The sequence below is a fragment of the Tachysurus vachellii genome, chromosome 17, assembly GCF_030014155.1.
Source record: "Tachysurus vachellii isolate PV-2020 chromosome 17, HZAU_Pvac_v1, whole genome shotgun sequence".
Taxonomy (NCBI): domain Eukaryota; kingdom Metazoa; phylum Chordata; class Actinopteri; order Siluriformes; family Bagridae; genus Tachysurus; species Tachysurus vachellii.
In genome coordinates this window covers 19,305,590-19,331,328 of record NC_083476.1, presented here as the reverse complement: position 1 = coordinate 19,331,328, position 25,739 = coordinate 19,305,590, and the positions used below count along the sequence as shown (strand labels likewise).

General features: G+C 42.3%; 1 protein-coding gene across 3 annotated transcripts in view; it reads right to left on the bottom strand.

The window, feature by feature from the left end:
• ndst1b (N-deacetylase/N-sulfotransferase (heparan glucosaminyl) 1b) overlaps positions 1-25,739 on the bottom strand; it is a 67,644-nt gene that overhangs the window by 7,860 nt on the left and 34,045 nt on the right. For all 3 annotated transcript variants that reach the window (XM_060890491.1, XM_060890493.1, XM_060890492.1), the window contains 9 exons: positions 16,084-17,064; positions 12,890-13,363; positions 8,299-8,386; positions 6,966-7,120; positions 6,450-6,635; positions 3,464-3,592; positions 3,148-3,330; positions 1,672-1,768; positions 850-973 (listed from right to left, as the gene is read on the bottom strand). In XM_060890491.1, the coding sequence (XP_060746474.1) occupies positions 850-973; positions 1,672-1,768; positions 3,148-3,330; positions 3,464-3,592; positions 6,450-6,635; positions 6,966-7,120; positions 8,299-8,386; positions 12,890-13,363; positions 16,084-16,629 (1,982 nt within the window). In that variant the 5' untranslated portion in view covers positions 16,630-17,064. The remainder of the gene's footprint in view (positions 1-849; positions 974-1,671; positions 1,769-3,147; positions 3,331-3,463; positions 3,593-6,449; positions 6,636-6,965; positions 7,121-8,298; positions 8,387-12,889; positions 13,364-16,083; positions 17,065-25,739) is intronic.

Below are 25,739 nucleotides of genomic sequence, written 5' to 3'. Positions count from 1 at the left end.
TGCTCGTTACGATCTTAATAGCTACACTTACATAGCTGCGAGTGTGTGCGTGAGAGTGTGTGTGCAAATGCAAGAGGGTGTGAGAAAGTGTTTGTGTGTGTGTGTAAGAGAGAGTGTGTGTGAGAGAGTGTGTGTGTGAGTGAGTGTGTGTGCGTGTGTGTGAGAGTGTGTGTGTGTGTGAGCATGCAAGAGTGTGTGAGAAAGTGTGTTTATGTATATGTGAGAGAGAGTGTGTGTGTGAGCATGCAAGTGTGCGCGTGTGTGGGAGAGTGTGTGAGTGTGTGTGCACGCAAGTGTGTGTGTGAGTGTGTGTGACTGTGTATATGTGAGAGAGAGTGTGTGAGTGTGTGTGTGAGAGAGAGAGTGTGCGTGTGTGTGAGAGTGTGTGCGTGTGAGTGAGTGTGCACAAGTGTGTGCACGCAAGTGTGTGTGTGAGAGAGAGAGAGAGAGAAAGAGAGAGAGAGAGAGTGTATGTGCTAGAGTGTGTGCGCCCTAGTGTGTGAGAGTGTGTGCGTGCACATGAGAGTGTGTGTGTTTGTGTGACACAGTGTGTGTGTGCGCGAGTGTGTGAGAGTGTGTGTGTGTTTTCAAACATGTAATCTCTCCTCAATTTAAGGGAACATCAGTTTTGGTTGTGATTAATGCTCCAGACTGCAGATGATGTCAAGGTTTCCCTATCTGAGCATTTCATAGTGGTTTACAGGGGCTATTGAACTTAACTCATGCATGCTGCCTCAAAAAGTGCAGGCAGGAACGCTGAAAATGAGGGGGAGGAGAAACATTCTGTGATAATGAGAGTGAGTGTGAGAGAGAGAGAGAGAGAGAGAGAGAGAGATGCTAGAAACACACCAGTCAATGCCCTTGTGATAATTACGACCATTGAAGAACTGGATCTCTTCAAAAGTCTCCTTGCTGGGATAATTACTGGTCAGGTCAGGATGCATTCCCAGAAACAGATAGAGTGCTGTCGTTCCTGGAAACAAGTCAGATTAAAAGAGTTCATATTAAAGTTTGGGAATATTTATTGTTTTTATGTGTATTTATGTTTTTTTTTTCCTCTTTAACCCTAAAGACCAATTGAGATCCTTTTTACATTCAGGTAAACTACATTAATATGCTTTGGTCAAACACTAGTCTTAATACCTTTGGTGCAGTTCAGTACTGCGGGAATAAATATTTTTCCACTGAGCTGCTCACTAACGGACAGGTCCAAGCGCTGTAGTAATTACAACATGTATTATAAAAGCCCATATCCTTAATCCAGCGTTTAGTGAAAAGATTAACGTTGCCATTTTAACACCTAACGGTTTAGAAGGTTAAATCAGAGGTTAAAATGTAATAAGCCTCGGATCCCTATTTACTGCTGTGATTGTGAAAGCGGCAGCTACAAATAAATAAATAAATAAATAAATAAATAAAGTCATAGCACTGACTGCCTGTACTAATGCGGTACATGAATCGATACTACAAACTTGCTGGGAGCAGCTCTAGACCAATTAGAAGAGGTTGTATCCACCGATTTACAGGTGCAGGGCTGTAACACGGTGTTAAAAATAAACAGAAAACAGTTGGAGCATTGTTTCACTTCAGTACTCCCAGGTGTCCATGACAGCTAGATGGCGCTACTGCATGCTTCTGATCAGACGGCGGGCGAAACGACAAAACACTCACCGGTCTTCTGCGGGCCTATGATGAGCAGCTTAGGGAAGCGGTCGCAGGTTTTCTCCTTCGACCAAATGTCTTTATGTCTTTTGTCCTCACAGGGGTCCTGTCGGAGAGACGGCGAATTTACAGATTTACAGTTTACGGATTCAGACTGCAAGAGCTCGACTATTCAAACCGCAAGCCACCACGAGGCATAACTCATGCACACGCAGGCACATTTACAATTGCGAACGGTGCTATTTAAATCCTTTTGCGCCACGTATTCGGCAGGGGAGGGACTGCTATTAAACGTCAATATATCACAGAGCAAGCCTGCAGAGTTATTGCTGTTAAACAGACCATCTTGCTTTATTAAGCTAAATAAAACCGCTCCCTCCTCCCCCAAACTCCCTGAGCTAATAGCACGCTCACAGCCAGAGTGTGGAGAAACCGGGCAGTGGTTCGACTGTGGGTTCGAAATAACATCTAATTAAACCAGCCTGTAGGAATAGGAACAGACTAGTTTAATAATTAAGGAAAAATAAATTCCAGCCAGTAGCGTGGTGTACAAAGGTATTTAAAAAAAAAATCGCTTTTACAAGTTTCACCACCCAAAAGCGTATGCTATAAACTTTCCTCCTAACTTCTAAGGCTATTCAAGGCATCTTATTTTTAAGACAGATGTTTCGAGGATCTCGTTCGTCACAGGTGGACAGGAGCCATAATCTCCAGTGATCCACAAGCTTGACCTGAAGTCACTCACAGCTGAGGTGGGCACATCTGGACAGAATTGTGCAGATTAATGAGTCATGTAACCTTCGGGGGAAGATCGAGATAACGGTCACGCGACAGCCTCCTTATGATCAACATCTGTCTGCTCTAAAAAGATACGGCTTAGCACGGGAGCACAGCGTAGCGTACGTATTAAAGAGATGCTCGGATAAAAAGTTCTCTCAAAGTTTTCGGTTAGTAGACGCTCTTATTTTTGGCGACTTATAGAAATGCCCCTTTCGTATTGATGCTCCGTGTGGACTCTGAGCGGTTGTAGCGTTCGACAACAAAAAGTATTGTGTGGACTTTATGGGAGAGCAAGTACACATGAAAAGACATTATTCGCAGCCAGAGGGAATCTCCGGAACGCCGGAGCCCGGAGTGAAAGGACGGGATCTCAACCTTGACAGGAAACAAGGAGGATCAAAATAAAGGATTTAGGGCTCTAAGTCGCAGTCTGTATATTTCTCTGAGGGAGAAAGAAAATGTGACAGTCAGACAGAGGGAGTCGAGCAGAAATAAAGAGGAGGATAAACCGAACGACAGGAGAAGCAGCAAGAGACAGAAAGAGATACGAGTTTGGTTTCGATAATTCTCCTGGCAGCTCGAAAGATACAATTTTAGTAGGTTTTGAACACGGAAAGCTGGTTCTGCTCTGATACATGAGGACATATGCATGTTACACACACACACACACACTTTTGCATCTCATTAGACATGTTGTACCCTCACCTGCCAGATTGGGTCTCTCTCCTCAGGAAAGATCTGGAAGTATTTCTGCGCCAGTTGCACGGGCGGTAGCGTCTGCAGCTTCAGGTTGGTCCACATCTGGACAAACTTCACCAGGTTCTTAAACGTATACAGGCCCAGACGGTCGTTGCCATAGTTGGAGAGGTGGGTCATGAAGATGCTGATCTGGATTCCAAAACGACGTACAAGTTACAACACAATCCCTGAATGCAAACTGGTATGTTCTGCATATTACTATGGGATTAATTTCGGCTGGCTCGCCGTTCAGTCAGCAAAAAAAAAAAAGTACAAAGCTTACAGGGTTTAGGAGCACGGTGAGGAACAGCTCTCCTCCGTTGATGAGTTTGTCCAGCTCCTTGGGGCTTCCAGGGTACTCGTTGTAGAAAATAGTGTGTGTGAAGAGACCGCACGTTTGTCTGGGCAACACCTGAGGAGTGGATAAACACAATAAACCACACGAAGGCTGAAGTGAAAAATTCATCCACTTCTAAACGATAGGTTAAACACTCCAGTTCAAAAGATCTCAGAATGCAGAGATTGAAGCAAACCCTTGTAACACGAGCTGTAAGAAGTCCGCTTGCTTCTGTATCCTATATTCACCGTGACAAATTCGAGTGGAAAAACGTATTCGGTCAGCCACAACGTGCAGTAGCATTTAAACACTGCACTGGAATCCAAGTGGAAACTAAGTGACCTCAGCCTAGAAAAATGTTTCAGCATAATAAATGGAGCTGAAACTGCTCCATTAGAGATAATCTACAGAGACCTGAGTTAGACTCGGGTTTAAACAACACTGAGCAAACACTACAATGCCTATTTAAAAAATCTGTCAACAAATCAATCTTTATTACTCTGTCTAAAAAAAACAAACAAAAAAAAAAGGGCTGAGGCATTTTTGCTCCTGGAATTTTTCTTCTACCTTCTAGTTCATTATCCAGACCCATTCAGGATTTTGGATTTAATTATTTTGTTTATTTATAATTGTTGGAGATTTTCACAAATTGTGAAACCCACAATGACACCAGTTACATATGTATTACAGCAAATTATCAGAATTTATAGTCTGTCGATCTTGCACTTGTACGAGGACGACTAGTAGCGGTGAGGTAAAGCAAAATCACAACATACATTTGCCCCCATGTAAAATTTTTTATAATTATATAAATCTAGCATCATCTAGCAAATGATGACCCTTCATTTAGTCTAACCGAGAAAGGAGGCTCAGGCAGCGAGTTAAAAAAACAACAATAACAACAACAACAACTGTCTGGTTCTTCTTTTATTTGATGTTAGTATCCTGAGAGGAAGTTAAAGGGAAGGAGGTTATAAAAGTGCAACGTTGGTTTTACTTTGCTTTAAGCCAATAATATACGACGTACAGAAAATGACAGAATATTACATCTCCGTGACTGGGCTCGTGTGTAGGATTTTTATGCCTCGAAGGGTCAAATATGTATGTTGATCATGATAACACGGTTTAACACGGATATTTATCGGTTTTATTTTTTCCCCCATTTTGAGTAGTTCTATTCATCTGATAATATCAGGAGCTTTTATGAAGAAAATAAAGAAAAATCCTTTCCTTTACTGAGGCTAGACCCTGTGCAAGTCAATGAAAGTGCCTCAAAGACATAAAAGAAAGAAAGTGTGCATGAGCATGTGTGTGTTTGTGTGTGTGTTTGTGTGTGTGTGTGTTTGTTGGCAGCTCTGGTCAGTTAAACAGCATCTTGGGATTAAAGGATGTCTGTGCTAAATGGATGCATCTGAACGCAGGTCTAAACAAAGAGCGAGAGACAGACATAATATTTTTGAAACCTTTTTCAAACAAAGTGGAGCGTCTCCCCAGAAGATTCTCCTAAAGGTTATTCGACTAATCTGCAAGTCAAATAACGAGCAGCTCGCCGTCTATTGTAGCGCTGAACAATTAGAAAGCAATAGTAGATGTGGCCTTTTTCGTCGCGCTGCGTCTTCGACCGTCTTTTTATCCTGCGCTGGACCAGAAACGGCAATGACGTATTTCCACACAGAGAGAGCGGCGATATGTTTGAACTATTTTTCTTAAAGCTGAAAAGCAGCTGTACTATAAAACTCCTTTATTTTATGTGTGGCAGCAGAGTGCGATGTTCTCACAGCGATATTAATGCTGATTTTAATATGCTGGTGTGAAATATTCATTGGAAACCGGTGAATTGGTGTCAGGTAATTTTTTTGTTCTCAAATTAAATAAAATGAACCCCCCCATCAACTAAAAAAAGAGAAATAAAACCATATGGACTAAATACACATTTCAGCCATGTTTGCTGCTAACAGGATTATGAGTAAGACACACCTCTGAGGGTGGAACAATTTGGAGAGCACTTAAAGGTGGGGTCTCCGTTGTTTGAGAAATGCTTCAGAAAACTGCGTTGGGCCGCCAAAAAAAACGAAAACAAAAATAGCGTGTAGCCAATGAGCAGAAAGGGGCGTGTCCTGTCAATATGGGTGGAAACAGTGTTCAGTGCGCATGTGTGACATTAGCATTGACATGGCGGATAAAATCAAAGACAGTAAGCGAAAAAAGGCTTACGATAAGGCAAGAAGCAGGACCCGTGTTAATATAGGATCAGCTTTTCAGCGCTGGAGAGAACTGAACGCCTTCCGCGTGAAACGGAGCTAAACCTTTCACGGTACAACACACAGTACTACAAAAACACATTTTTATTACCATAGTATTACTCATTGTGTTCATTTATCGATAAAAAATATCCCCTCGGCCAGCTGCCCCAACAGGTTCCGCTACAATACTTGTCTGGTGTATGTGTGGGGGCGGAGCTATCAAAACAGGGGTGGGACCCATTTGGGTTAGGGCCGTGTTTGTTTTGGTGATTTTGAATGTCAACATTGGCTTTCAAACAACGGAGACCCCACCTTTAATTAGATGGAGTAATTGTTTTTAAATAATTTTCCTGGACATTTTAATTTGAATGTGACTGTGCTATTGTATGTATATATGTATGTATTTATTTATTTATTTTTAGCTTAACTAACCATATTAGCATTCCGAACACTAAGAGAGATAGAAGAAACCTCTGAAACAGAGATGCTGAACTTAGTAGCACATTACATACACAATATTTATTCGAATGTGTAGGCAGCATTAGCACCGAGGCAGTTTGTGTACAACAAAGAGAAGCCATATGCACATGTTTGCACCCTGACCATATCTATAGACTCCACTCAGTGATCGTGTGACCTGGGAGTATGGAGGTGTATAGAGGTCTGCGTGGGAAGGAAAGAGTTCTTACGCTGATGCCGCTGTGGATGAAGCCCCTGCGGAAACGTGCAGGTTTGAGATGCGGATATTCCTCGGTGCTGGTCACCTTGATGCCCCACACCTTCTTCCAGGCCTCGTAGAGCTGCATATGGATGGGGTAGACGCCTGAGTGGTGCGGAGCCACAGCATAACCCATGTTTGTGGGTATGCCATGTTCCTGTGTGTGAGTAAGAGGAAAAATCAGAGAGAGAGAGAGAAAGAGAGAGAGAAGTAGTAGTCAGAGAAGACATACAAGGAGCGTTCTCACAGATCAGGAGTGATCTCCCAGTGTTAAAAGTGAGTGTGTGTCCTTTATGCCCACTGGGATTATAGCAAGCCCTAAAATTACTATCAGAATTGAGTTTGAATTAATTTAAAAATTACAATAATTACAACAGAGGTTCATTTGATCTGAACTGATCAAAGGTGTCATTTACACTGTGAAGGAAAAAAAAAGAAAGGCAGTAATGTATTGCCTACACTGAAGGCTTCCTATTTTCTGCCTCACCTCCGCAAACTTGCGGTTGAGCAGCATCTGTTCGGCCAGCACCGACTGGTTGTGGAAGAGATGTGGCTGCATGTGGCTCCACATGTGCGGAAACCACCAGAATTCTTTACTGTAAGAAAGGAGCAGGTCATCTCCCAGATCTTCCTCATCAGTGCCTGAGGAAGAGGAAACACATGTGCATCCACATAAACATTCCTGGATTCAGTGGTTTTCATCTAAGTTTGAGCGGTTACATTTGGTCCTGGTACAAAAATCTAAAATGTTGGTGATGCGCCAAAATCTTCCCAAGATTCCCCACAACGTTTTCTTCCAGTGGGACAAAAAGTACCGTATTCATATTAAATCTAGAAGCTTGCGAGTTGGAAGAGCTTTTAATAATGTATTATTCTCAGAGCGTGCGACTGGACCGTACTTTAAAAGTCTTAAATCCTTACAGAGCTGCCGAGATGCATAATACACATGCTGCTCTATAAAGATGATCTGAGAAATTTATAACCCTCATATCTGGTAAGATACACTATATGGAGAAAAGTATATGGACACCTGACTGTAACTTAGAGGCTCAAACCTTCTCCAGCATGACAATGCTACAATGCTCCGGTGCACAAAGCGAGCTCCATGAAGACACGATGTGTTAAGCTCGGTGTAGAAGAACTCAATTATCCTGCACTGAACCCTGACTCTGACTTGCTCAGTGTCAATGCTAGAGGTCTCTACACCTGACATCAGTGTCTGATCTCACTAGCGAAAATCCCCACAGCCACACTGTCTGATGGAATGTTTTCCCAGAACAGTGAAGGTCAATATAACAGCAGAAAGTAGAACATCATCTGGAATGAGATCTTCAATAGGCCAATATGGTTGTGATGGTCAGGTGTCCATCTGAGCCTGTAAGACTAAGCCTGTAAGACGTTATACGAATAGACGAATGTCGTAGAGGAAGAGAAAAATGCTCACGTCGGCGTATCAAAGACGGAACAAGAATACGTACGGCATGTTAATGTCTTGAGTGACAACAGGCATCATCTCATGGATATCGTTTAGATTATTAAACGTCCATACAGGTTAGAGCTTCACATACATTTTGTTCAGGGTACATGGGTTGGGGGTGTAGCTTACTGAAGTTGGGATAATCTGTGACATAAGCATGACCTTGATGGTCCTTTTTTTTTTTTAATCACAAAAAGGCTGTTTAATAGAAATTCAACACTTTCAATTTACTGCCTGGACGACCAGAAAGACAATGGAAATGACAATACTGGGCAAATTATAAAGCATTAATCCTTATTCACGGTGAAGGTCTTTAGATGACGATTGAGACGAATGATCTTACCAGCGTGAAAGAATTTTCCAGAGAAGCCCAAGTTGAAGGTGAAGTTGGGAACATGAGTTCGGAGCTCGTACTGCGTCTCCAGCAGGGCCTGAAGGATAAACGAGAAAGGATTTAAAATCGTCTAACACACACAGACTTTCCGAGCCCTGAAGATAAACACACACATTTGTAATCTAGCCTCTTTTTATCAGGGTGGTCCTATATTTGACTGTCAAAACCATAAGCTTACAAATGGCCCAAGTCCAAGATTTCAAATGCAAACCTAAAACCGAGGCATATCCAAGACAGGGCTGCTGAGAAGACTGAGATTTGTGTTTATTTTTCTGTACTTCACTGTGCATGCACACGTCACTGGCGTCATTATCTCGTGTCAGCAGCAAGTCAACAGCAGCTAATTCAGTTGGGGGGGAAAAAAAATGGCAGTAATGACGGCACAAAGAAAAGGCTAGGCATCTGGCTTTTACACTTCTCACCCTAATCGTTAACAGCTGACAAGCTGTCATTACAGCGGGTTCAAGGCTTGTGCGAGCTCAGTCTGTGGTTCTAATAGTGGAGTTTGGGTTCTCTCAGGGCTCTGTGATTTATAAAAAATAAATCAAATAAACCACCAGTATCATGTATTCATCATGTATTCATCGCCGAGTCGTTCTAGACGTTAGTCGGCTCGACCGGCTAATTGAATTTAAAAGGTTTGATCCAAACCTCAGGAAATCGTAAACATCTACAAATAACAAAAGTAAACGATTGTGTTCAAGACTAAAAAGCTCCATGGGTCCAATAAAAAGCCAGAATAACAGTGTGCCGTATATGTGAGTTAGCTGAATTGAGTTCACAGCAGAAATCTGTACTGAAAGGGCCCTGGAATTGATTTTATTGGAAAAGGAAACCATGACTGGCGAAAAATTCAGAATTTTGTTTGTCATGCTGTCGAGATCAAATTCAGGCAAAAAGCCTTGTAACGTGAATGCAGCCGGAGGCGACTCGTTTTTGGTGCTTTACGATTGCTTGCCACACGTTGGCACGTAGCATCAGAGTTTCTGTGACCGGCGGCAACGACAGCGCGGAGTAACAGCCGACGAGTAAAAGAGGACATCGAATTAATTTGCCGTTACTTGCAGCAGATTCAGCAAAAAACAGCAAAAATAAATAAAAAACAAAACAAAACACGACATGCGGTATAAAAAAAAAAGGCTTTTCTTTACTGCACTACACCGACAGTTCTCTTTGCAGAAGATACGATCCTCACTACCTGCACCTTTTCCAACCAATATTTCCTCCACCATTCTCTCAATTCTCTTTTTTTGTTTATTTTTGTACAAAAATATGTTCATATGTCATGTTCAGTTTCGTGAGAAAACTGGATTTAGTGATCTCTCGTGCATGTTTGTGGTCAAAGGTTGTGTTGTGTGGGATCCTGGCCATAAAGTGCTCATATAGTGCTGAAACCAAATAACGTCATGGAGTGCAAACCTTTATAAAAAAAATTAATACATAAATTCAAAATTTCAATCGTCTCGATCACAAATGCAATGTGTCAATCTGATTGATATTTTTACATCTTCAGCCAAATAGGAAATCTTAGGGTTAGGGTTATGTCGGCTCCGCTTTCCCTTTTATCTCGCAGAACTTCTTTCAAAAGCCAAGAGCAAGATCGAGGCGGGGAAAAGAGAAACAACACACGCATGCAGCTTGGTTTTGTAGTCCCTTTGAACCAAGAGTCATCAAGAGAGAGGCTTTGGAGTTGGAGACGGCAGCTAACTAGCGGTGCTGTCATTCGACGTGGCGGCTGATCGATGGCGATGCCGGGTGAGCTCTCCACGTCTTGTGGTTGCTCTTTCTGAATTTCTTTTTAAGCAGAAGACAGACTGGTGCTCCTGCCGCTTGGCTGTCTCCCAGGCTTCAGCTTTTTCTCGTCTCCATCCATATTTCTCTCTGAACATTTTTATCATTCTCCCCTGTGTATCCGTCTCTATTTGTGTATGCAGCAGGATCAGAGCCAGAAGGCCATGAAAGAAAGTGAAAGAAAGAGACAGGGAAAATATAGTGGGAAAAGAGAGGAAGGAAAAAATGGTGGAGGAAGTAAAGAAAAAGGAGACGCACGGCCACGAAAGGCAAGGAATGTAGGTAGACTCAAGAACATCTCCTCAAGTCCTTTCTTTTCGGGAGCTACAGCACCATGATGTCATACAGTTTTCACACTATTGCTATGAGATGCTAGCAGGGGCCTTTTTTCTCGTTTTTTTCACACCGCCTCTTCAGCTTGATAAACACACACATGACACATGCACAAACAGCCCCCTTAATCGACTGAGCAAAAAACATCCTATTAACAAATAACTTCTGCAAATGTGTGTTCATGCCAAAATATAAAATTTTCTGGATAACATTTACAAAACTATCATGTACCTCAGTAGTATTTTGGCCAAAGCTAATCATGGGTTCTTAACATTTGCACTGCATTTTTTTTTTAAACACCACTGTTTTGTTTGCAAGTTTGTGGACACCAACCATAATGCACCCAATTTATACTTTTTGAACATCCATAACAGAGCTCCAGATTTATTTCTCATTTGTTATAAGAATCTGGTTTAATAAGCAACGCCGCTCCTTTGAAGACTTTCCACCAAATGTTGGGAGCACGGCTGTGGGATTTTGTGTGGATTGAGCCACAAGAGCGTTAGTGAGATCAGACGATGACGTTGGGACTTCGAGGAAACTCCAGTTCCAGTTCATCCCAAAAGGCTGAACTCCAATCTTAACACACTGTGTCTTCCCGGAGCTTGCTTTGTGCCCGAGGCATTGTTTTGCTTGAACAGGTTTGGAATCCTTGGTTCGTCTTCATGCTACAGCATACAAAGATATCCTTTGACATAACTGTGTTCTTCAAGCTATAGGGGAACAGTTTGGAGAAGAACCAAATACAAACGTGATGTTTAGGTGTCCGCAATCTTTTTGCCATATTGTGTGTGTGTGTGTGTGTGTGTGTATAATGCACCTCAGAAACCTCAGTGTATTGTGATTGGAGTTTTTTGGTCACACTGCCCAAGTCTAGTTTATAGAGATTCATAAAAAAACCCAAACAGAAATATAAGCACTTATTTTTTTCCTACAAGCTGACCCTTGTCCAAGCAAAACAGCATTTTGGGTGGGGATAAAGAAACTCTAAACTTTGGTCCAATTCACTGGCATTAAAGTGGCTCGAGAAAACAAAAAATGTCAGATCTAGACGCTAGTCTGCAGTCGACTGTTGAGGACCGGGTCACCTTCAGAACGCCTGTGCTAAAAAAGTTAGCTACGATCCTTCCAGTGTTGTGGCTTGATATTCAGAGTACAGCAACTGATACTGCAACAATTTCTGTTTGTTTGTTTGTTTGATGATTGTTATACGTGAAGGATGGTAAATGATACCACTGGCTATTTTCTTTTTTAAATCCCTATTCGAGGTGTTCATTTGGAAGGTGATTAGAAAAACACGTTATTACACTTTAAAGACAAATTACTGACCGTGAAGCTCACAAGGGAAAACCTGATACATTGTTATGTAAAAAACAAACAAACAAACCGATGATTTTCTAAACTTCTAGATAATTTTTCTAGTGTAAAGATGAATCTCTTTCCAGACATTTCAGACCTCCAAACGATGTAAGTTATCTGCAAATCCTGCATTCTGGAGATTTCTACAAAAGCATCTTAGGGGCTTTTTACACCTGGTCACTTCATGCGTTTTCTGTGATCAGATATCTATCCGATGGTAAAAAGACCAGGTCTAAATGCCCTCCGAAACGTTTTCGAGACGGATATAAATCCGATCGTTCAAACCACTTCAGGAGGTGGTCTGGGACGCATTTCAGATGAAACTGGACAGGTGTAAATGAATGTGGTTGTTCAAGCCACATACGTCAGCGCTATACTCCTCCCAAACGGAAGAACGTCACTCGCAGGTGATCTTTCACCCAGGCGTCTCGTCGGGTCTTAAAATGCGCTGCTGCCGCCAGCGAAAATGCAGCAAACAGTAAATGCTGTTTTTTGTAACATAACCGTCGTAACGAGTTTTTTCGTCTTCTTTTTGATTGCATTCTGAAAACGGCATACACCAAAGCGTGTTCCGTTTCAATTACCCCGGAAATGAGGTAAAATATATTTGCATTTTGGGCGGGAGTAGAAAGATCGGATCGATATCCGATTCGCAGAGACGCATTTATGTGGCCTAATGTAAATGGAACGGTTTTAACAAATCAGATAGCTATCGGATCAGAGACAACACGTGAAGTGACCGGGTGTAAAAAGACCCTATGAGTTTATAACAAGATGTCAACGTCTGAACGATTAAAGGATCCCTTCATGCTATCGAAAAATTTTTATTCAGCGTTGTTATATTCATTCGTTCCCAGGAAAAGCCAAAATGGGGAAACTCACCTTAAAATGAGATGCCATTTTAATTAATTAATAGGTTATTACTTGTAACAAAAATACCACAGCATTTTGGCTGAGCTCTATTATGGTTTACTAATGAGACATATCTGTATAATCTCTGTACCACTGGTTTGTCAAATCCTACCCCCTTACAAGCAATCATCTCTCAAATACCAACCTTGACGTCGGAAACCTTCATCCGTGTTCCTTCCTTGCCCACGAAGATGTCATCGATATCCACTAAGATGTAGCGCTCCAGAGCAAGTGACAACCGCTTGCCTGTCAAGAAGCTCACAGCATCCACCAACACCAGCTTGTGCAGCCAGAAGTTCAGGTTGTTGCCGAAGAGAACCCGCTGGATACCGTCGTGAAGCCCCAGGTCCTGAACCACGGCAGCGTGCAGGGGTGCTGGAGGACCTCCGGCTTCTGTAGTCCTGCCCCGGGCCAACAGCACGGGTTCGTATGTGGAGTGGTTGGACTGGAAGACAGTCCAGTCGTCCCCGGGCAAGGGTCCACGCTCCACCTCGCGAGCCTTAGTGATGAGCAAGAGCGGCGATTTGGGATTGACGCTGCAGTCCCTCAAGCCAAGGTTAGAGTGTAAAAAGAGAGGGAATCCCTTTAACTGGGCGCTCTGTAAACTGTTCTCGTTTGCCTTTATTCAAGCATGGTGCAGAGAGAGAGAGGGAGAGAGAGAGAGAGGAAATTTCATTATCACTTTATTGGACATGAGTGAAAACAGATGACCGAACTAAGAACTTTTATTGAAAATCTTAACGACTAAGTCAGTGAACCCGAGCTGAAAGGTACTTTCCGTTAAATCCCTGAGGACCAAGACTCAAGTATTCAATATTCATTCACATTCCACCCTTCTTTGGCTAACAGACAAAGGGTCAAAGGGTGATCAAATGTTCTTTAGAATACAAACAGAAAGCCTTGTAATTCCAGGAACTGTTGGAAAAATCTAAAAAAATAAACCTTTCAAACCCTTTCACCATGACCAGTAAATTTAATCCTAAATCACTGAACACTTGTTTTTTTTTTTACCATTACAGTTACTCCATATACCTAATTATACCTCCACAATTATTGGAGCTAGGTTTTTGATTCGATTTAGATTTTTTGCAGGCATTGGCTATAATACTATAGCTGACGTATTCGAGTACGGCTGAAACTTTTACTGGAGTTGATAGTAAGATTTGATAGTAGAGTTGACGCGTCAAATCTGAACGGTTCTCCATCTAAGGCATCGGGAGTGAATACCAAAAAGAGGCAATTCCCTGATTCATGACATGGAAAATTAAAAAATGTGATTCTACACAAATCTTTGGAGCCGCTTCCATTTTAGAAGTTGTTCGTTCTTTGATTTTGACACATCAGGGTTTTAAATGTAGAGAAGACCCTGTCTGAGAGATGAATTAATCCGAGGTTGCGACACTATACAGTCAACTCTTTACTCTCTGATCATTCCTATGAAAAAACCAGTACATTTATGGCATTTTGGCAGACACACATTTTCATCTCATTTTTATACAACTGAAGCAATTGAGAGTTAAGAGCCTCGATCAAGGGCCCAGCAGTGGACGCTTGGTGGACTCGGGATTCGAACTCACAAACTTTCGATCAGAGGTCCGACTCTTTAACCCGTTCCATTTAAAAAAAAAAAATTCACAAATGGTTGAAAAGTGATGAGAGTGACTGGAGGAAGGAGGATGCCGAAAAGGCTGTGCTTTAAATAGCATCATGAGATTAGACCGAGCCAAGTGCTGGCTGCAGTCACTGCATCCCTCATGGGAAACCGGTTCAGTTTTTCGGAGCCATGTTTCTTCAGGGTGTAACATTAGAAGCGCTCGGAGCTGAATTCACTGAGGCATAACTGGACAGGGAAACGAAGGTTCTTAACAAGAAGAGTCAGGAGTACCGGGCAGTAAAGGCAGAGCTGCGTGCACAAACTCCTTTACAAACCTATCTAAACTTTATGAGTAAATGCTGCTAAAATACGCCTTTAATTCAGGGTCAGAACAAGGGATATATCTCTGCTATAGCTTCTGCAGCAGAGCCATTACAAAGAAAGAGCTTATGTATGATCAAACATACAACACACCGTTTGGGAAGATGTAAATAAATTTGTTTAAAACTTAAATAATAATAATAATAATAATAATAATAATAATAATAATAATAATTCAATTACAATCTCTCCCTTTAAAAAAATCATACATTGACTCACCATTTATATAGTAATTAGGGATTTGATATTATAAAATGGGTATTTTGGATTCTACAAACCTCCATGTTCAGAGATGGACATGTTTGTCTGTCTTGACAAATGCCTTTCTTGAAAAATTTGAAGAGCAAATATTAATTCATTCATTCATTCATTCATTTTCTACCGCTTATCCGAACTACCTCGGGTCACGGGGAGCCTGTGCCTATCTCAGGCGTCATCGGGCATCAAGGCAGGATACACCCTGGACGGCGTGCCAACCCATCACAGGGCACACACACACACTCTCATTCACTCACGCAATCACACACTACGGACAATTTTCCAGAGATGCCAATCAACCTACCATGCATGTCTTTGGACCGGGGGGAGGAAACCGGAGTACCCGGAGGAAACCCCCGAGGCACGGAGAGAACATGCAAACTCCACACACACAAGGTGGAGGCGGGAATTGAACCCCCAACCCTGGAGGTGTGAGGCGAACGTGCTAACCACTAAGTCACCGTGACCCCCAGGAGCAAATATTATTTAAATAATTATTCACTGAAGACTGATTTAATTCATTCCTAAAAATGCATTTAATCCAGATAAAATCGCTAGGACTCGATGATCTATGAAACGCCCGTTTGTCAAATCTATTCTTTTGCCGTACTATTGGTAATTTAGATCACTTTAAAATTCACTCAAACAGATGTCGTTTCTCCCCTTTTTCCTTCTGTAGCTGCAATTCAGATCATGTGGAACTGTGTATGGTCAGTGGTGAGGATAAATAAATAAATAAAAGTTGCGTGCAATGTTGACGAATTTCTAAAAAAATATCTTGTCCAGCCCTACAAAATGTTGTCTGCCATCAGTCTAAATCTAAAAAATACTAAATCACTAAAATAACAGAAATTTTAAAAACGTGTAAAATTACATGTTTGCAATATGTCTGTTAGCATAACTACTTACTCGTGGTTGTGGTTTTTCTTCTTTGTATTTATACATTGTGTTGTGTATATACTGTATATTATAGTATGTCTATTTTTTTAAATATATATTTGCATTTCTCTCTCTTTGCTGCTGTAACAGAGAAATTTCCCCATCGTGGGACAAATAAAGGTACATCTTATCTTATCTTACATTTTTTTTGTAACTTGAATTCTCACCTTGAAGAAGCCAATAATGCCCACGCCGTACTCCACGCAGTACTTATCCAGCAGTTCTCTATTCCAGGCGTCCAGGTTGACGTACTTGAGGACGTTCTCATAAATGACTAGCGTGAAGCGACCTCGGTTCTTGTCAGTGAGTGTAGGCATGTCGCCCTTTCCTGGGGCGATCTCGATCTGGTAGCGAAAGCGTCCTGATTCCAAGATGGCCACGATGTCCTGGCCCAGCTGCGAGTACAGGCTCTCGACAAAAACCAGAACCACGGGGTCCGTGCGAGACGTGTCTGCTGGCTTGGCAGTTCTTGCAGGAAGTATCCTGGCTGACGGAGCAGAAGGGGTAGCGGCTTGCGAGTCCTCCCATTCGGCAGTGCCATCATCGACGCTCTCCACCCCGCCCACGCTCGCGGGCTCCAGCTCCCGCTTGACCCCATAGAGAAAGTAGGCTGAGATGAGCACACTTACCATGCAGAAGAGGAAAAGCAGCAGAAGGCTGGTCTGCAGCGTGAGCTGCCTGTAGAGCCGTCTCACGCGTCCACACACCAGCATCGTCACCCTGCTGCCCCTTGTATGAGTATATATATATACACACCGTCCTTGAGTCACTAACAAATCAAGTCTATTGTGTAACGGCAGAAAGAAAAGTGTGGAACGAAGCAGAGATCTTCCATGATGTGTTCCATCATGTCACCATTGCAGAGGGCAGGAGGACTGGTGCGGGCAGGGGACGGCATGGGCGAGGGTGGACTTTCACTCACCTATGGAGATGCGTGCTGCCCGTCCCCATGCACCAGCAGCCCCCTGCCCAACACCCTCACACCCCTCCTGTTCTGCCCTCTCTACCTTCTTATCTTCTGAGCCAGTGGGTAAAACACTGGTTGGAGGCTAGACGAGGCAGATTTCTGAACCACAAACGCGTCTTGTGGGGATGAGCTCTCCGGGTGGGTCATGCCCCAAGAAGCGTGAACGAGATCTTCATTTGGTCTGGGGAGGAAACAATTAGAGCAAACCGTTAGTAGCAGGAAAGGAGCTAGCTTATTGCAAGACATTTTCAAATTCTGAGGTGTGGTCATACACTGATCTACGCAATTAATCTGAAAGAGTAATTTCCAGAAATATTAGGGTCATTTTTCCCCCCGCTGCACAACCTGCACCATAGACAATGGTTCCTTTCATTAAACAGCAGAAAGATCTATGAAAGCAATGAATGGATTACAGGATAATGGAGGTGGCTTGCATTGATTAGCTGCGGCTTTAAGACTGATCCTCATTCTCTGTGCACTTCAAAGTGCATAAGACCTTCTTTTCAACTCAAATCGAGCACTGAATACAAAACGTGGCACAGGTAAGTAAAAAAAGATTTAAACCAACACAAACTAAAAAAAATTAAGTCAGTAAATAGGAAGGTCTCTGAGAGGGCAGGAAGATGAGACGCGACAAGCTGACCAAAATCGTTATCGGCTTGCGACGTATCGTCACGTTTTCTTTATTTCTCAACCACCATTCTTATGTTTTCCTGTCTGAATCTGTTGTATGGCTTGTGCAGAATTTGAGAAAAGAAAGGAATTAGAAACCCCAGCAAATCTCCGAATCCCCTTTATTCCCATCATACCATTTTCTAATCAAAATAAATGGCAGCTGTGCAAACCTCTGAGCGATTTTGGTTCCTGTGATGTCTAAAATCTTTCCTTTTTTTTTTTTTGTCTGAATCGCTATACATTTTACACACACTGCTGTCGCACAAGCCTGCAGGTTGTTCAAACTACAGAGACGTCGACAATGGAGCAGAGACTATGGCAATGCGACAAGATACAGCTTGCTTTCGGGTGGAATATAGGTCCGTTTTCAAAGGCGTCGCAGGTATCTACGTAACATGTGGGTTATGGAACAAAGAATCAAAGCGTTTTCAGGTATAAGGACAGAAAGAAAAAAAAAGCATTAATACCAAAGCAAAGCAATAGCACAGAGATGACAAGGATGAAAAAAAGCTATTTTCTCACTTCAAAGGAAAGAAGGTATGACCTTCTAACCATGGAGAAATTCACAGCCGAAATGGTAGGGTTTGGTAGTTTGGAGCCATTGGGTGTGATCAGATATCACCATCAGGTGGATGTGATGTAATGTGAAGTAGGACTTGGCAAAACTAGGCAAAAAAAAAAAAAATTCCACAAGGGAAAGTCTGGATGATGCCCATCACTCCTTCCCAGACTTCTGTATTCCTTTCCTCTTTCACCCCAGGCTTAATCTCAGACCACAATACCTGTCACTGGAGCTCTATTGTGTCGGCTAGAGGAACGAGAACAGCAGCCTGAGTGTCGTCAGAGGTCGGATTACAGCTCCGGAGCTTTTCCCATTCATGGCCTAGTTCTTTAATATGCATCAGTCACCTCAAGCTGAGGCGGGAGAGCCGGCCTTTTGTGCTCGCTGTTCTCTTAACAGTAAGGTTTTCGAAGGCGAGAGGCATTAATCATGAACAAGAGAAAAGAAAGGCTACAGCGCATAAAAAAAAAAAAAAAACCTGAAGATAATAAACACACAAACGGCTTCGCTAAGAGAGAGAACGAGACTCGATCCAAAAAGCAGCAAGACGCATAAAGATTTCATTTTTTACCTCAGAGATTTTTGGAAAAGACAGAAATATTTGCGAGAGTCAAAAATACAAAGCAAAGCATATACAGTGATCTGCAGATATATAAATAACACAGATAGACCAAAGTGTTGAGACATTTAAAAGCGATAACCTTGACATTTACAAGACCATACCAGATCTTTTCATCCCAGATCCATTTCTTTTTTGTCTACCGCCACTTTCGAGAGAAGCGCTCCCTACCTAGAAGATATGAAACCTATTTTCTGACGGCGGGATAACTTTAACACACACTGTCTCAAGGGCATAGCGTTACTGCAGCATACCATTATTTTGTGCAGCTAATTCTACACCGTGATGGTTAGCAGAACTTGATCTACTTTGCACCTGCACAATAAAAACAAGGGCATTTAATGCAGACCTGCTCAAGCCAGTCTTCCTTCTTAAATCTGAGTACAACACTTTCTTGACTCTTTAAAAGAAGTTTATATTGTTGAGTACGTGTGCAAATTTGTATCAATTAATAGCTTGTAGCAAAATAGGAAAAAATCATCTCTGATATTACGATAGAAACAGAAACCGTAAAATTAATAAACCCTTAAAAACCCGTGGTCTGTGTTTGTACTGTTCATTAGTAACAGAAGAAACCGAGCATCTGTTTCAGAGCCGTTCGGTTTGCACACCGCGGCTATATAGCCGGCGTGGCCTGCGGTCGAATCAAACCTGACAGGACATAAAGAACCTGAATGTTCTGCAAAATAAATTTACCAGAAGGTGCAGAATAGGAAGACGGTTCACGGCGACGACGAGTTGAAGGACTGCTTTAGCAATTAAAGTGGAGAAGAATAAAGCACACGAAGATGTGGAGTTGTCAAAGCTTTTCTGTGCCTCCTCAATCCTTTCCTTTCTTGTTTGATTTCAAAGTGGAGAGATTGTGCAGACTGACTGGCGGGATAAAGATTCAATGAAAAGGGTAACACGCTTGAGCGGCTCAGAATATCGGAAACACAGATGACTGCCGTTTAAAGCCACTGGAAGATTTCTGGACCGAAACTGGTAGTGATTTCTCCCAAACCCTTTCTATGGGTGAACTCAGGAATGAAAGAATTACAAATTCAACACAATTTTGTTTGGAGCTGTGAGGATGACGACTGTGGGATTGACTGTGGGGTTGTCTGTAAACCTGCTCCTGCTGTCCCTGTTGCTCTGCACAGTGTTCGAACATCCACATACAAGAACGGGGGAGTATTTAAAATATAATTACGATAATTTGGAAAGACTGGACACAGGACCAACTGGGAGTGTTTCCAGACCCAATGTTAGTAATCATCAACCATCACCCACCAAAAAGTGACCACTTCAATGCACTTTTGCAAAGGATTGGCCATTATGGATGGTTCATCAAATAGTTATATGTCTTAATTAGTCAGTCAGAGATGCAAAGACGCTAAGGTGTGGAATATTAAAGTGAGGAAGTTTTACCAGTGATGCCAACATCCTAGAAAATCCTAGCAAGTAGAGATTAAAAAAAGAACACTGCAGAAGACATATTTTTTCCCCCCAGACTTGCGCCAAGAAATGGTATGAAAACTCAAACAAGTATCCTGGTGTTAGTGCTCCTGCTCCTGCCAATAGCTCCTAGTAGCTCCTCTGTCATATATTTTTCCTGGCCAAAACACCACAGTCCAATCTTCCTATTCTACTGGCTGGTGAATTAACGAGTCAAAGTTGAACTAGTGCAAAATGAAAGGCTACGAGAAGACATCCCCGGATCTCAATACCAGGGCTTGCAAAATCGCTAGTCCAGCGTCCTGGGGCTATTGTGTCTTCCAGTAGAGCTACCAAAATGCATCTCCGCCCGTATCTTATAGGGACAGTGTTTCCGCGACATTCATTTTGTCGTGGCAGGTCGCCCAACCAAAAATAGTCTCCGCCACTGATACAGGTTTTCAGTGATGTGGTTTTCAGAGAATGGCGAAAAAAGTTTTTGATTGATGTTTTGTCTCCTTAACAATATTCTACATTAAAAATATATATTTTTTTGTTTGTTTCTTTTTATTTGGGCTAAATCCTCATTTCAGCTAGCAAACACTAAACCGTGCCTGCCTGAAGGGCTACAGAGATTCTGATATTTTGCAAACCCTGCTATGCAATTTGTAGAAGAACTCCGGTCTCTTGATAATTTCTTCTAGAAGAGTCGGGTCTCTAGAGGTCTTCTAGAAGAGTCGGGTCTCTAGAGGTCTTCTAGAAGAGTCGGGTCTCTAGAGGTCTTCTAGAAGAGTCGGGTCTCGAGAGGTCTTCGAAAAGAGTCGGGTCTCGAGAGGTCTTCGAAAAGAGTCGGGTCTCGAGAGGTCTTCGAAAAGAGTCGGGTCTCGAGAGGTCTTCGAAAAGAGTCGGGTCTCGAGAGGTCTTCGAAAAGAGTCGGGTCTCTAGAGGTCTTCGAAAAGAGTCGGGTCTCTAGAGGTCTTCGAAAAGAGTCGGGTCTCTAGAGGTCTTCGAAAAGAGTCGGGTCTCTAGAGGTCTTCGAAAAGAGTCGGGTCTCTAGAGGTCTTCGAAAAGAGTCGGGTCTCTAGAGGTCTTCGAAAAGAGTCGGGTCTCTAGAGGTCTTCGAAAAGAGTCGGGCCTCTAGAGGTCTTCTAGAAGAGTCGGGCCTCTAGAGGTCGTCTAGAAGAGTCGGGCCTCTAGAGGTCTTCGAAAAGAGTCGGGCCTCTAGAGGTCGTCTAGAAGAGTCGGGCCTCTAGAGGTCTTCTAGAAGAGTCGGGCCTCTAGAGGTCGTCTAGAAGAGTCGGGCCTCTAGAGGTCGTCTAGAAGAGTCGGGCCTCTAGAGGTCGTCTAGAAGAGTCGGGCCTCTAGAGGTCTTCTAGAAGAGTCGGGCCTCTAGAGGTCATCTAGAAGAGTCGGGCCTCTAGAGGTCTTCTAGAAGAGTCGGGCCTCTAGAGGTCTTCTAGAAGAGTCGGGCCTCTAGAGGTCTTCTAGAAGAGTCGGGCCTCTAGAGGTCTTCTAGAAGAGTCGGGCCTCTAGAGGTCTTCTAGAAGAGTCGGGCCTCTAGAGGTCTTCTAGAAGAGTCGGGCCTCTAGAGGTCTTCTAGAAGAGTCGGGCCTCTAGAGGTCTTCTAGAAGAGTCGGGTCTCTAGATAATTTCTGATGTCTTTTTGGAAGAGACAGGTCTCTAGATGTTTACTAGAAGAGACAAATCTTTAGTATTTACTCAGACATGTCTTGTTCCTAGCCAATGGTCCTGTTAAAATAAAAGTTTGAAAAGAAAAAATACAAAACAATAATGTTGGTGGAGTGTTTTCAACTCTGCGTTCTCTTGGGCTTGGTCTTGACTCTAGCTCTAGTACAGCAGCATACTGAATGCATCTTTGAATAAAAATTACCCAAGGGAAAAAAATATCCATCCAGAGATGAATTTATTAGCCTCAGCAGTAATCGGAAAACATTCTCATTACACTGAAAAATTGTTTCTGCAGAGCTTTAATTCAAGGAAATTAAATGGTTCTGAGCTAGAAATAAATCCAAATACACACAAAAAAGACACAGAACACAGAATAGGTTTTTACATTTGGAGGCTTTGGACTTTTATCACTTTAAGCTGAACCCAAGCAGATTGTTGCGTCTACCAAACAAAAAACTCCCCAAAACAGACAAAGCTGCTTATCAACGAAGTAGATGAACTTTTCAACCATAACAAAAGTCTACTATAATGCAAAAAAAATAAAATAAAATAATAAATTAGGGTTCCTTGTTAAATATCTGGGATATAATGAGAAAGTATTTATTCTTTATAATTCAAAAATGCTAATATTAATACATGGGAATTATACCTGGAAATGTCAAGCTTTTTTATTTTCCAATAACTACGTGAAGAGACGTCTGTGACAGAATTAGGGCAATCGGTGTCGTACGCTCGCTCAGGTGCGAGTGCTGGGGTTTCACTGTGGTCCTCTTGCACCAGACACTGAAGAGTTTGCCCTGAAATCTATTTAGACATTAATACGTTGTGTTAATAAGATGTGTTAGTCGTTAGACTTCTTCCCTCTATTTAAGCACACGTTTAAGCATGTTGAAGCTTTTTTGGGAGTTGAAAGAGTCTTTAAGCAAATTGGGACCATATTACTGAAGTTATATTAAGTTTCCCATTAGCAGCTCATCAGATTTGATGGTGAAATTACAGCTGTTAAGGTTATGCGTGAAATTTATCCTCAAGGAACCGAAGCTCGCTTACGGGTTGATTTGAGTAACGTTCAGAATGTGAGAGCTCAATGTATTTCTTAATTAAACTGAATTATAAAAGACATCTCTTAAAAACAACTCCTTTAAAATGAAACCTATAACTATAAAATCGTTAAAGCAGATTTATTCAAGCAGATTTATTTAAATACAAAAGGGTTAAAAGCTAGCTGTCGATGACATTGTACAAATTCCACTGGCTTTTAAATAAATAACAATAACAAGCTATCTACATTTGTAGAAGCAGGCTAAGAGTTTGTCCACCTTTTTTTTCCTGAAGATGAGATAAATAGTGTGTGGCATTGTTTTTTGGGTGATCAGCAGACTTAAAGGTAGGGTCTCCGATTTTTGAGAAATGCCGAGTCGTGCCGAATAATAAACAAAAATCAAAACAAACGTGTAGCCAATGAGCAGAAAGGGGCGTGTCTTGTCAATATGTGGCGGAGAGAGTGTTCAGTGCGCATGTGTGACATTAGCAGAAAGCGGTTTTAACATTGACATGGAGGATAAAAACAAAGAAAGAAAGTGAAGAAAGGCTTACGATAAGACAAGAAGTAGGACGTGTTAATATAGGATCAGCTTTCCAGCGCTGGAGAGAACTGAAGGAGCAGGAAGTTGGTCACATATTCACAGATTGGAGTTTCCCGAGTCAATAACTCCTGAGCTAAACGCTGTTACTACACAAAAAACACCTCTTTTCTATCGTAGTAATGTAGAGACGCAGCTACAACCGTGTTTTGTGTAGTAACAGTGTTTAGCTCAGGAGTTATTGACTCAGGAAACTCCAATCTGTGAATATGTGACCAACTTTACTTAAGACGCCGAGGCGCTTTTTTCCTTCTCGATAGATGAGTAACGTTGGTTTTGCTTTGTTACACACAGAACTAATATATGCCATTCTTTGCATGATTACGCTTGTGTCATTTTTGCTTGTTTGTTTATCTGCAATCGTATTGTTCTTCCCTTCAGCTATGATAAAGACATATTTCTTTCCATTAGTTGCCTGGGTTATGTATGTAGGTGTGGGTGGAGCTATCAATACAGGGGTGGGACCCATTTGGGTTAGGGGCGTGTTTGTTTTGGTGATTTTATATGTCAACATTGGCTTTCAAAAATCGAAGACCCCACCTTTAATATGGCCAACTCCTTGATCGGTGCCTACAAGCTAGCTACTAATGCTAAAAATCAAAATGAGAATCTCTCCAAAATTATTTTTTGCAGGGACACTAGAAACGAACCCTTATCCCTTACTGACCAAAAACAAAGTAGAAAAAAAATCCTGTGGTGAATGATATGAAAATGTTGACATTAGGTATGTTTTTTTTCCCCTTAGCTTATAATCTTGGCCTGCTCATTGTCTCATGGCCCCATAATCACACGGCTGATTTTATTCCACATTTGCTTAACTGCAACTGTGTCCTGTTAGGTTCGAGCGTTAGATGCTCAACGGCTTAGACACTAGACAATCTGGACAAGGTCAGGGGAGTGTAATCCTAAATCCCTAATCCTGTTTATCTCAGCTGGACCAAATGCGTACACAAACGGCAGATAGATGCATATCGAGCGCACTTTGAAGCAAACAGACCCTGAATCTAAATACTACTGTTTAAACTTCACAGGTGTTTGAATATTGATGAACGAAAGGCATCTCAGATAAAGGTGACCTGTTGAATTGTGGCGAGTTTAGAGCACCTGAAAATTAGGCAGCTTTGAAGTCAGTGCTTCTTCAGGTCGAGTTATGGAGTGCAGGAGCCGGAGGAGGAACTCGATCTTCTTTGTCAGCTCTGAATGTGTCTCCAGCTCCAAGCTATATTCACTCTGGCAGGCTAGTTAGTGTGCGAGTGTGTGTTGGACTTTATCCTGAGCACGTCTGTGTGCTCTCACACCCTGACTTCCACACACATGGCACTCAGTCCAGTGTGCTGGTAAACAGTCTCGCCGGCCTGCACACAGTGTGCCGCCACCGTTCTGTCGCGCTGCCATCTGTGGCTAACTCAGGGACAGGCGGAATTGGCAAGGAGCTTACACAAACCCCCCTACGCACAACATGGACAGAATTCAGCTTGAGCTGTGTATTCAGTACACTGCTTATCTAATGTCCAGTCTGATCAGTGGACTCAAGCTCGTGTTTCAGAGGTCCACTAGGCCCCAAAATCCAGTCAACTGACCCTGGGGATGGTGGATTACAGGAAAACAGGAGTCGTCCTACTTGTCTTTGGGAAAATTCGGGTGGGAACTAGGCCAAAAATCTGAGACCACTAATTGAATTGCATACTAATTAATTAAAAATAAATAAAAAAATTAAAAAAAATAGAAATGACCAGCAATAATATGAATGAAAAGTGGAATTTCTTCAGTAGTTTTTGGTACGTCCTACAGTCGACTGCGTGAACTCTAGCTAGCAATGATGATCCATGTTAGAATAAACGTGTTTCAACATAAGAGATAAGGCTAAAGGCACTCCAATCTTCAGCCTGGACTCCGCTAATGTAGGTGTTTGTCAGATTTTTCAGCTTTTCCAGAAATCATGCAGAGACCAAAATCCAGTTCTAAGAACCCTGAATTTAACAGGTGTTGCCCCGAGGCATTTAACAATCACCCCGAATTAACCGGTCGCTTCGACTCCTACCAGTCCATGCGATAAACAGATGGGAGGAGAATCTGAAAACGGTGCATGCTGGATATGTGGCAGAGATTCTCCCAAATCCATATTTACACTGTGTTCGTAATAGATAAAGCCACACCTTCGATTCTCGATTACTAGAGCGTTAACGGAGCGCCGAGCCGGATTAAAGCGAGCGGAGTCCCGTTTTTACATCAGTCAGGTGAATGCTTGATGG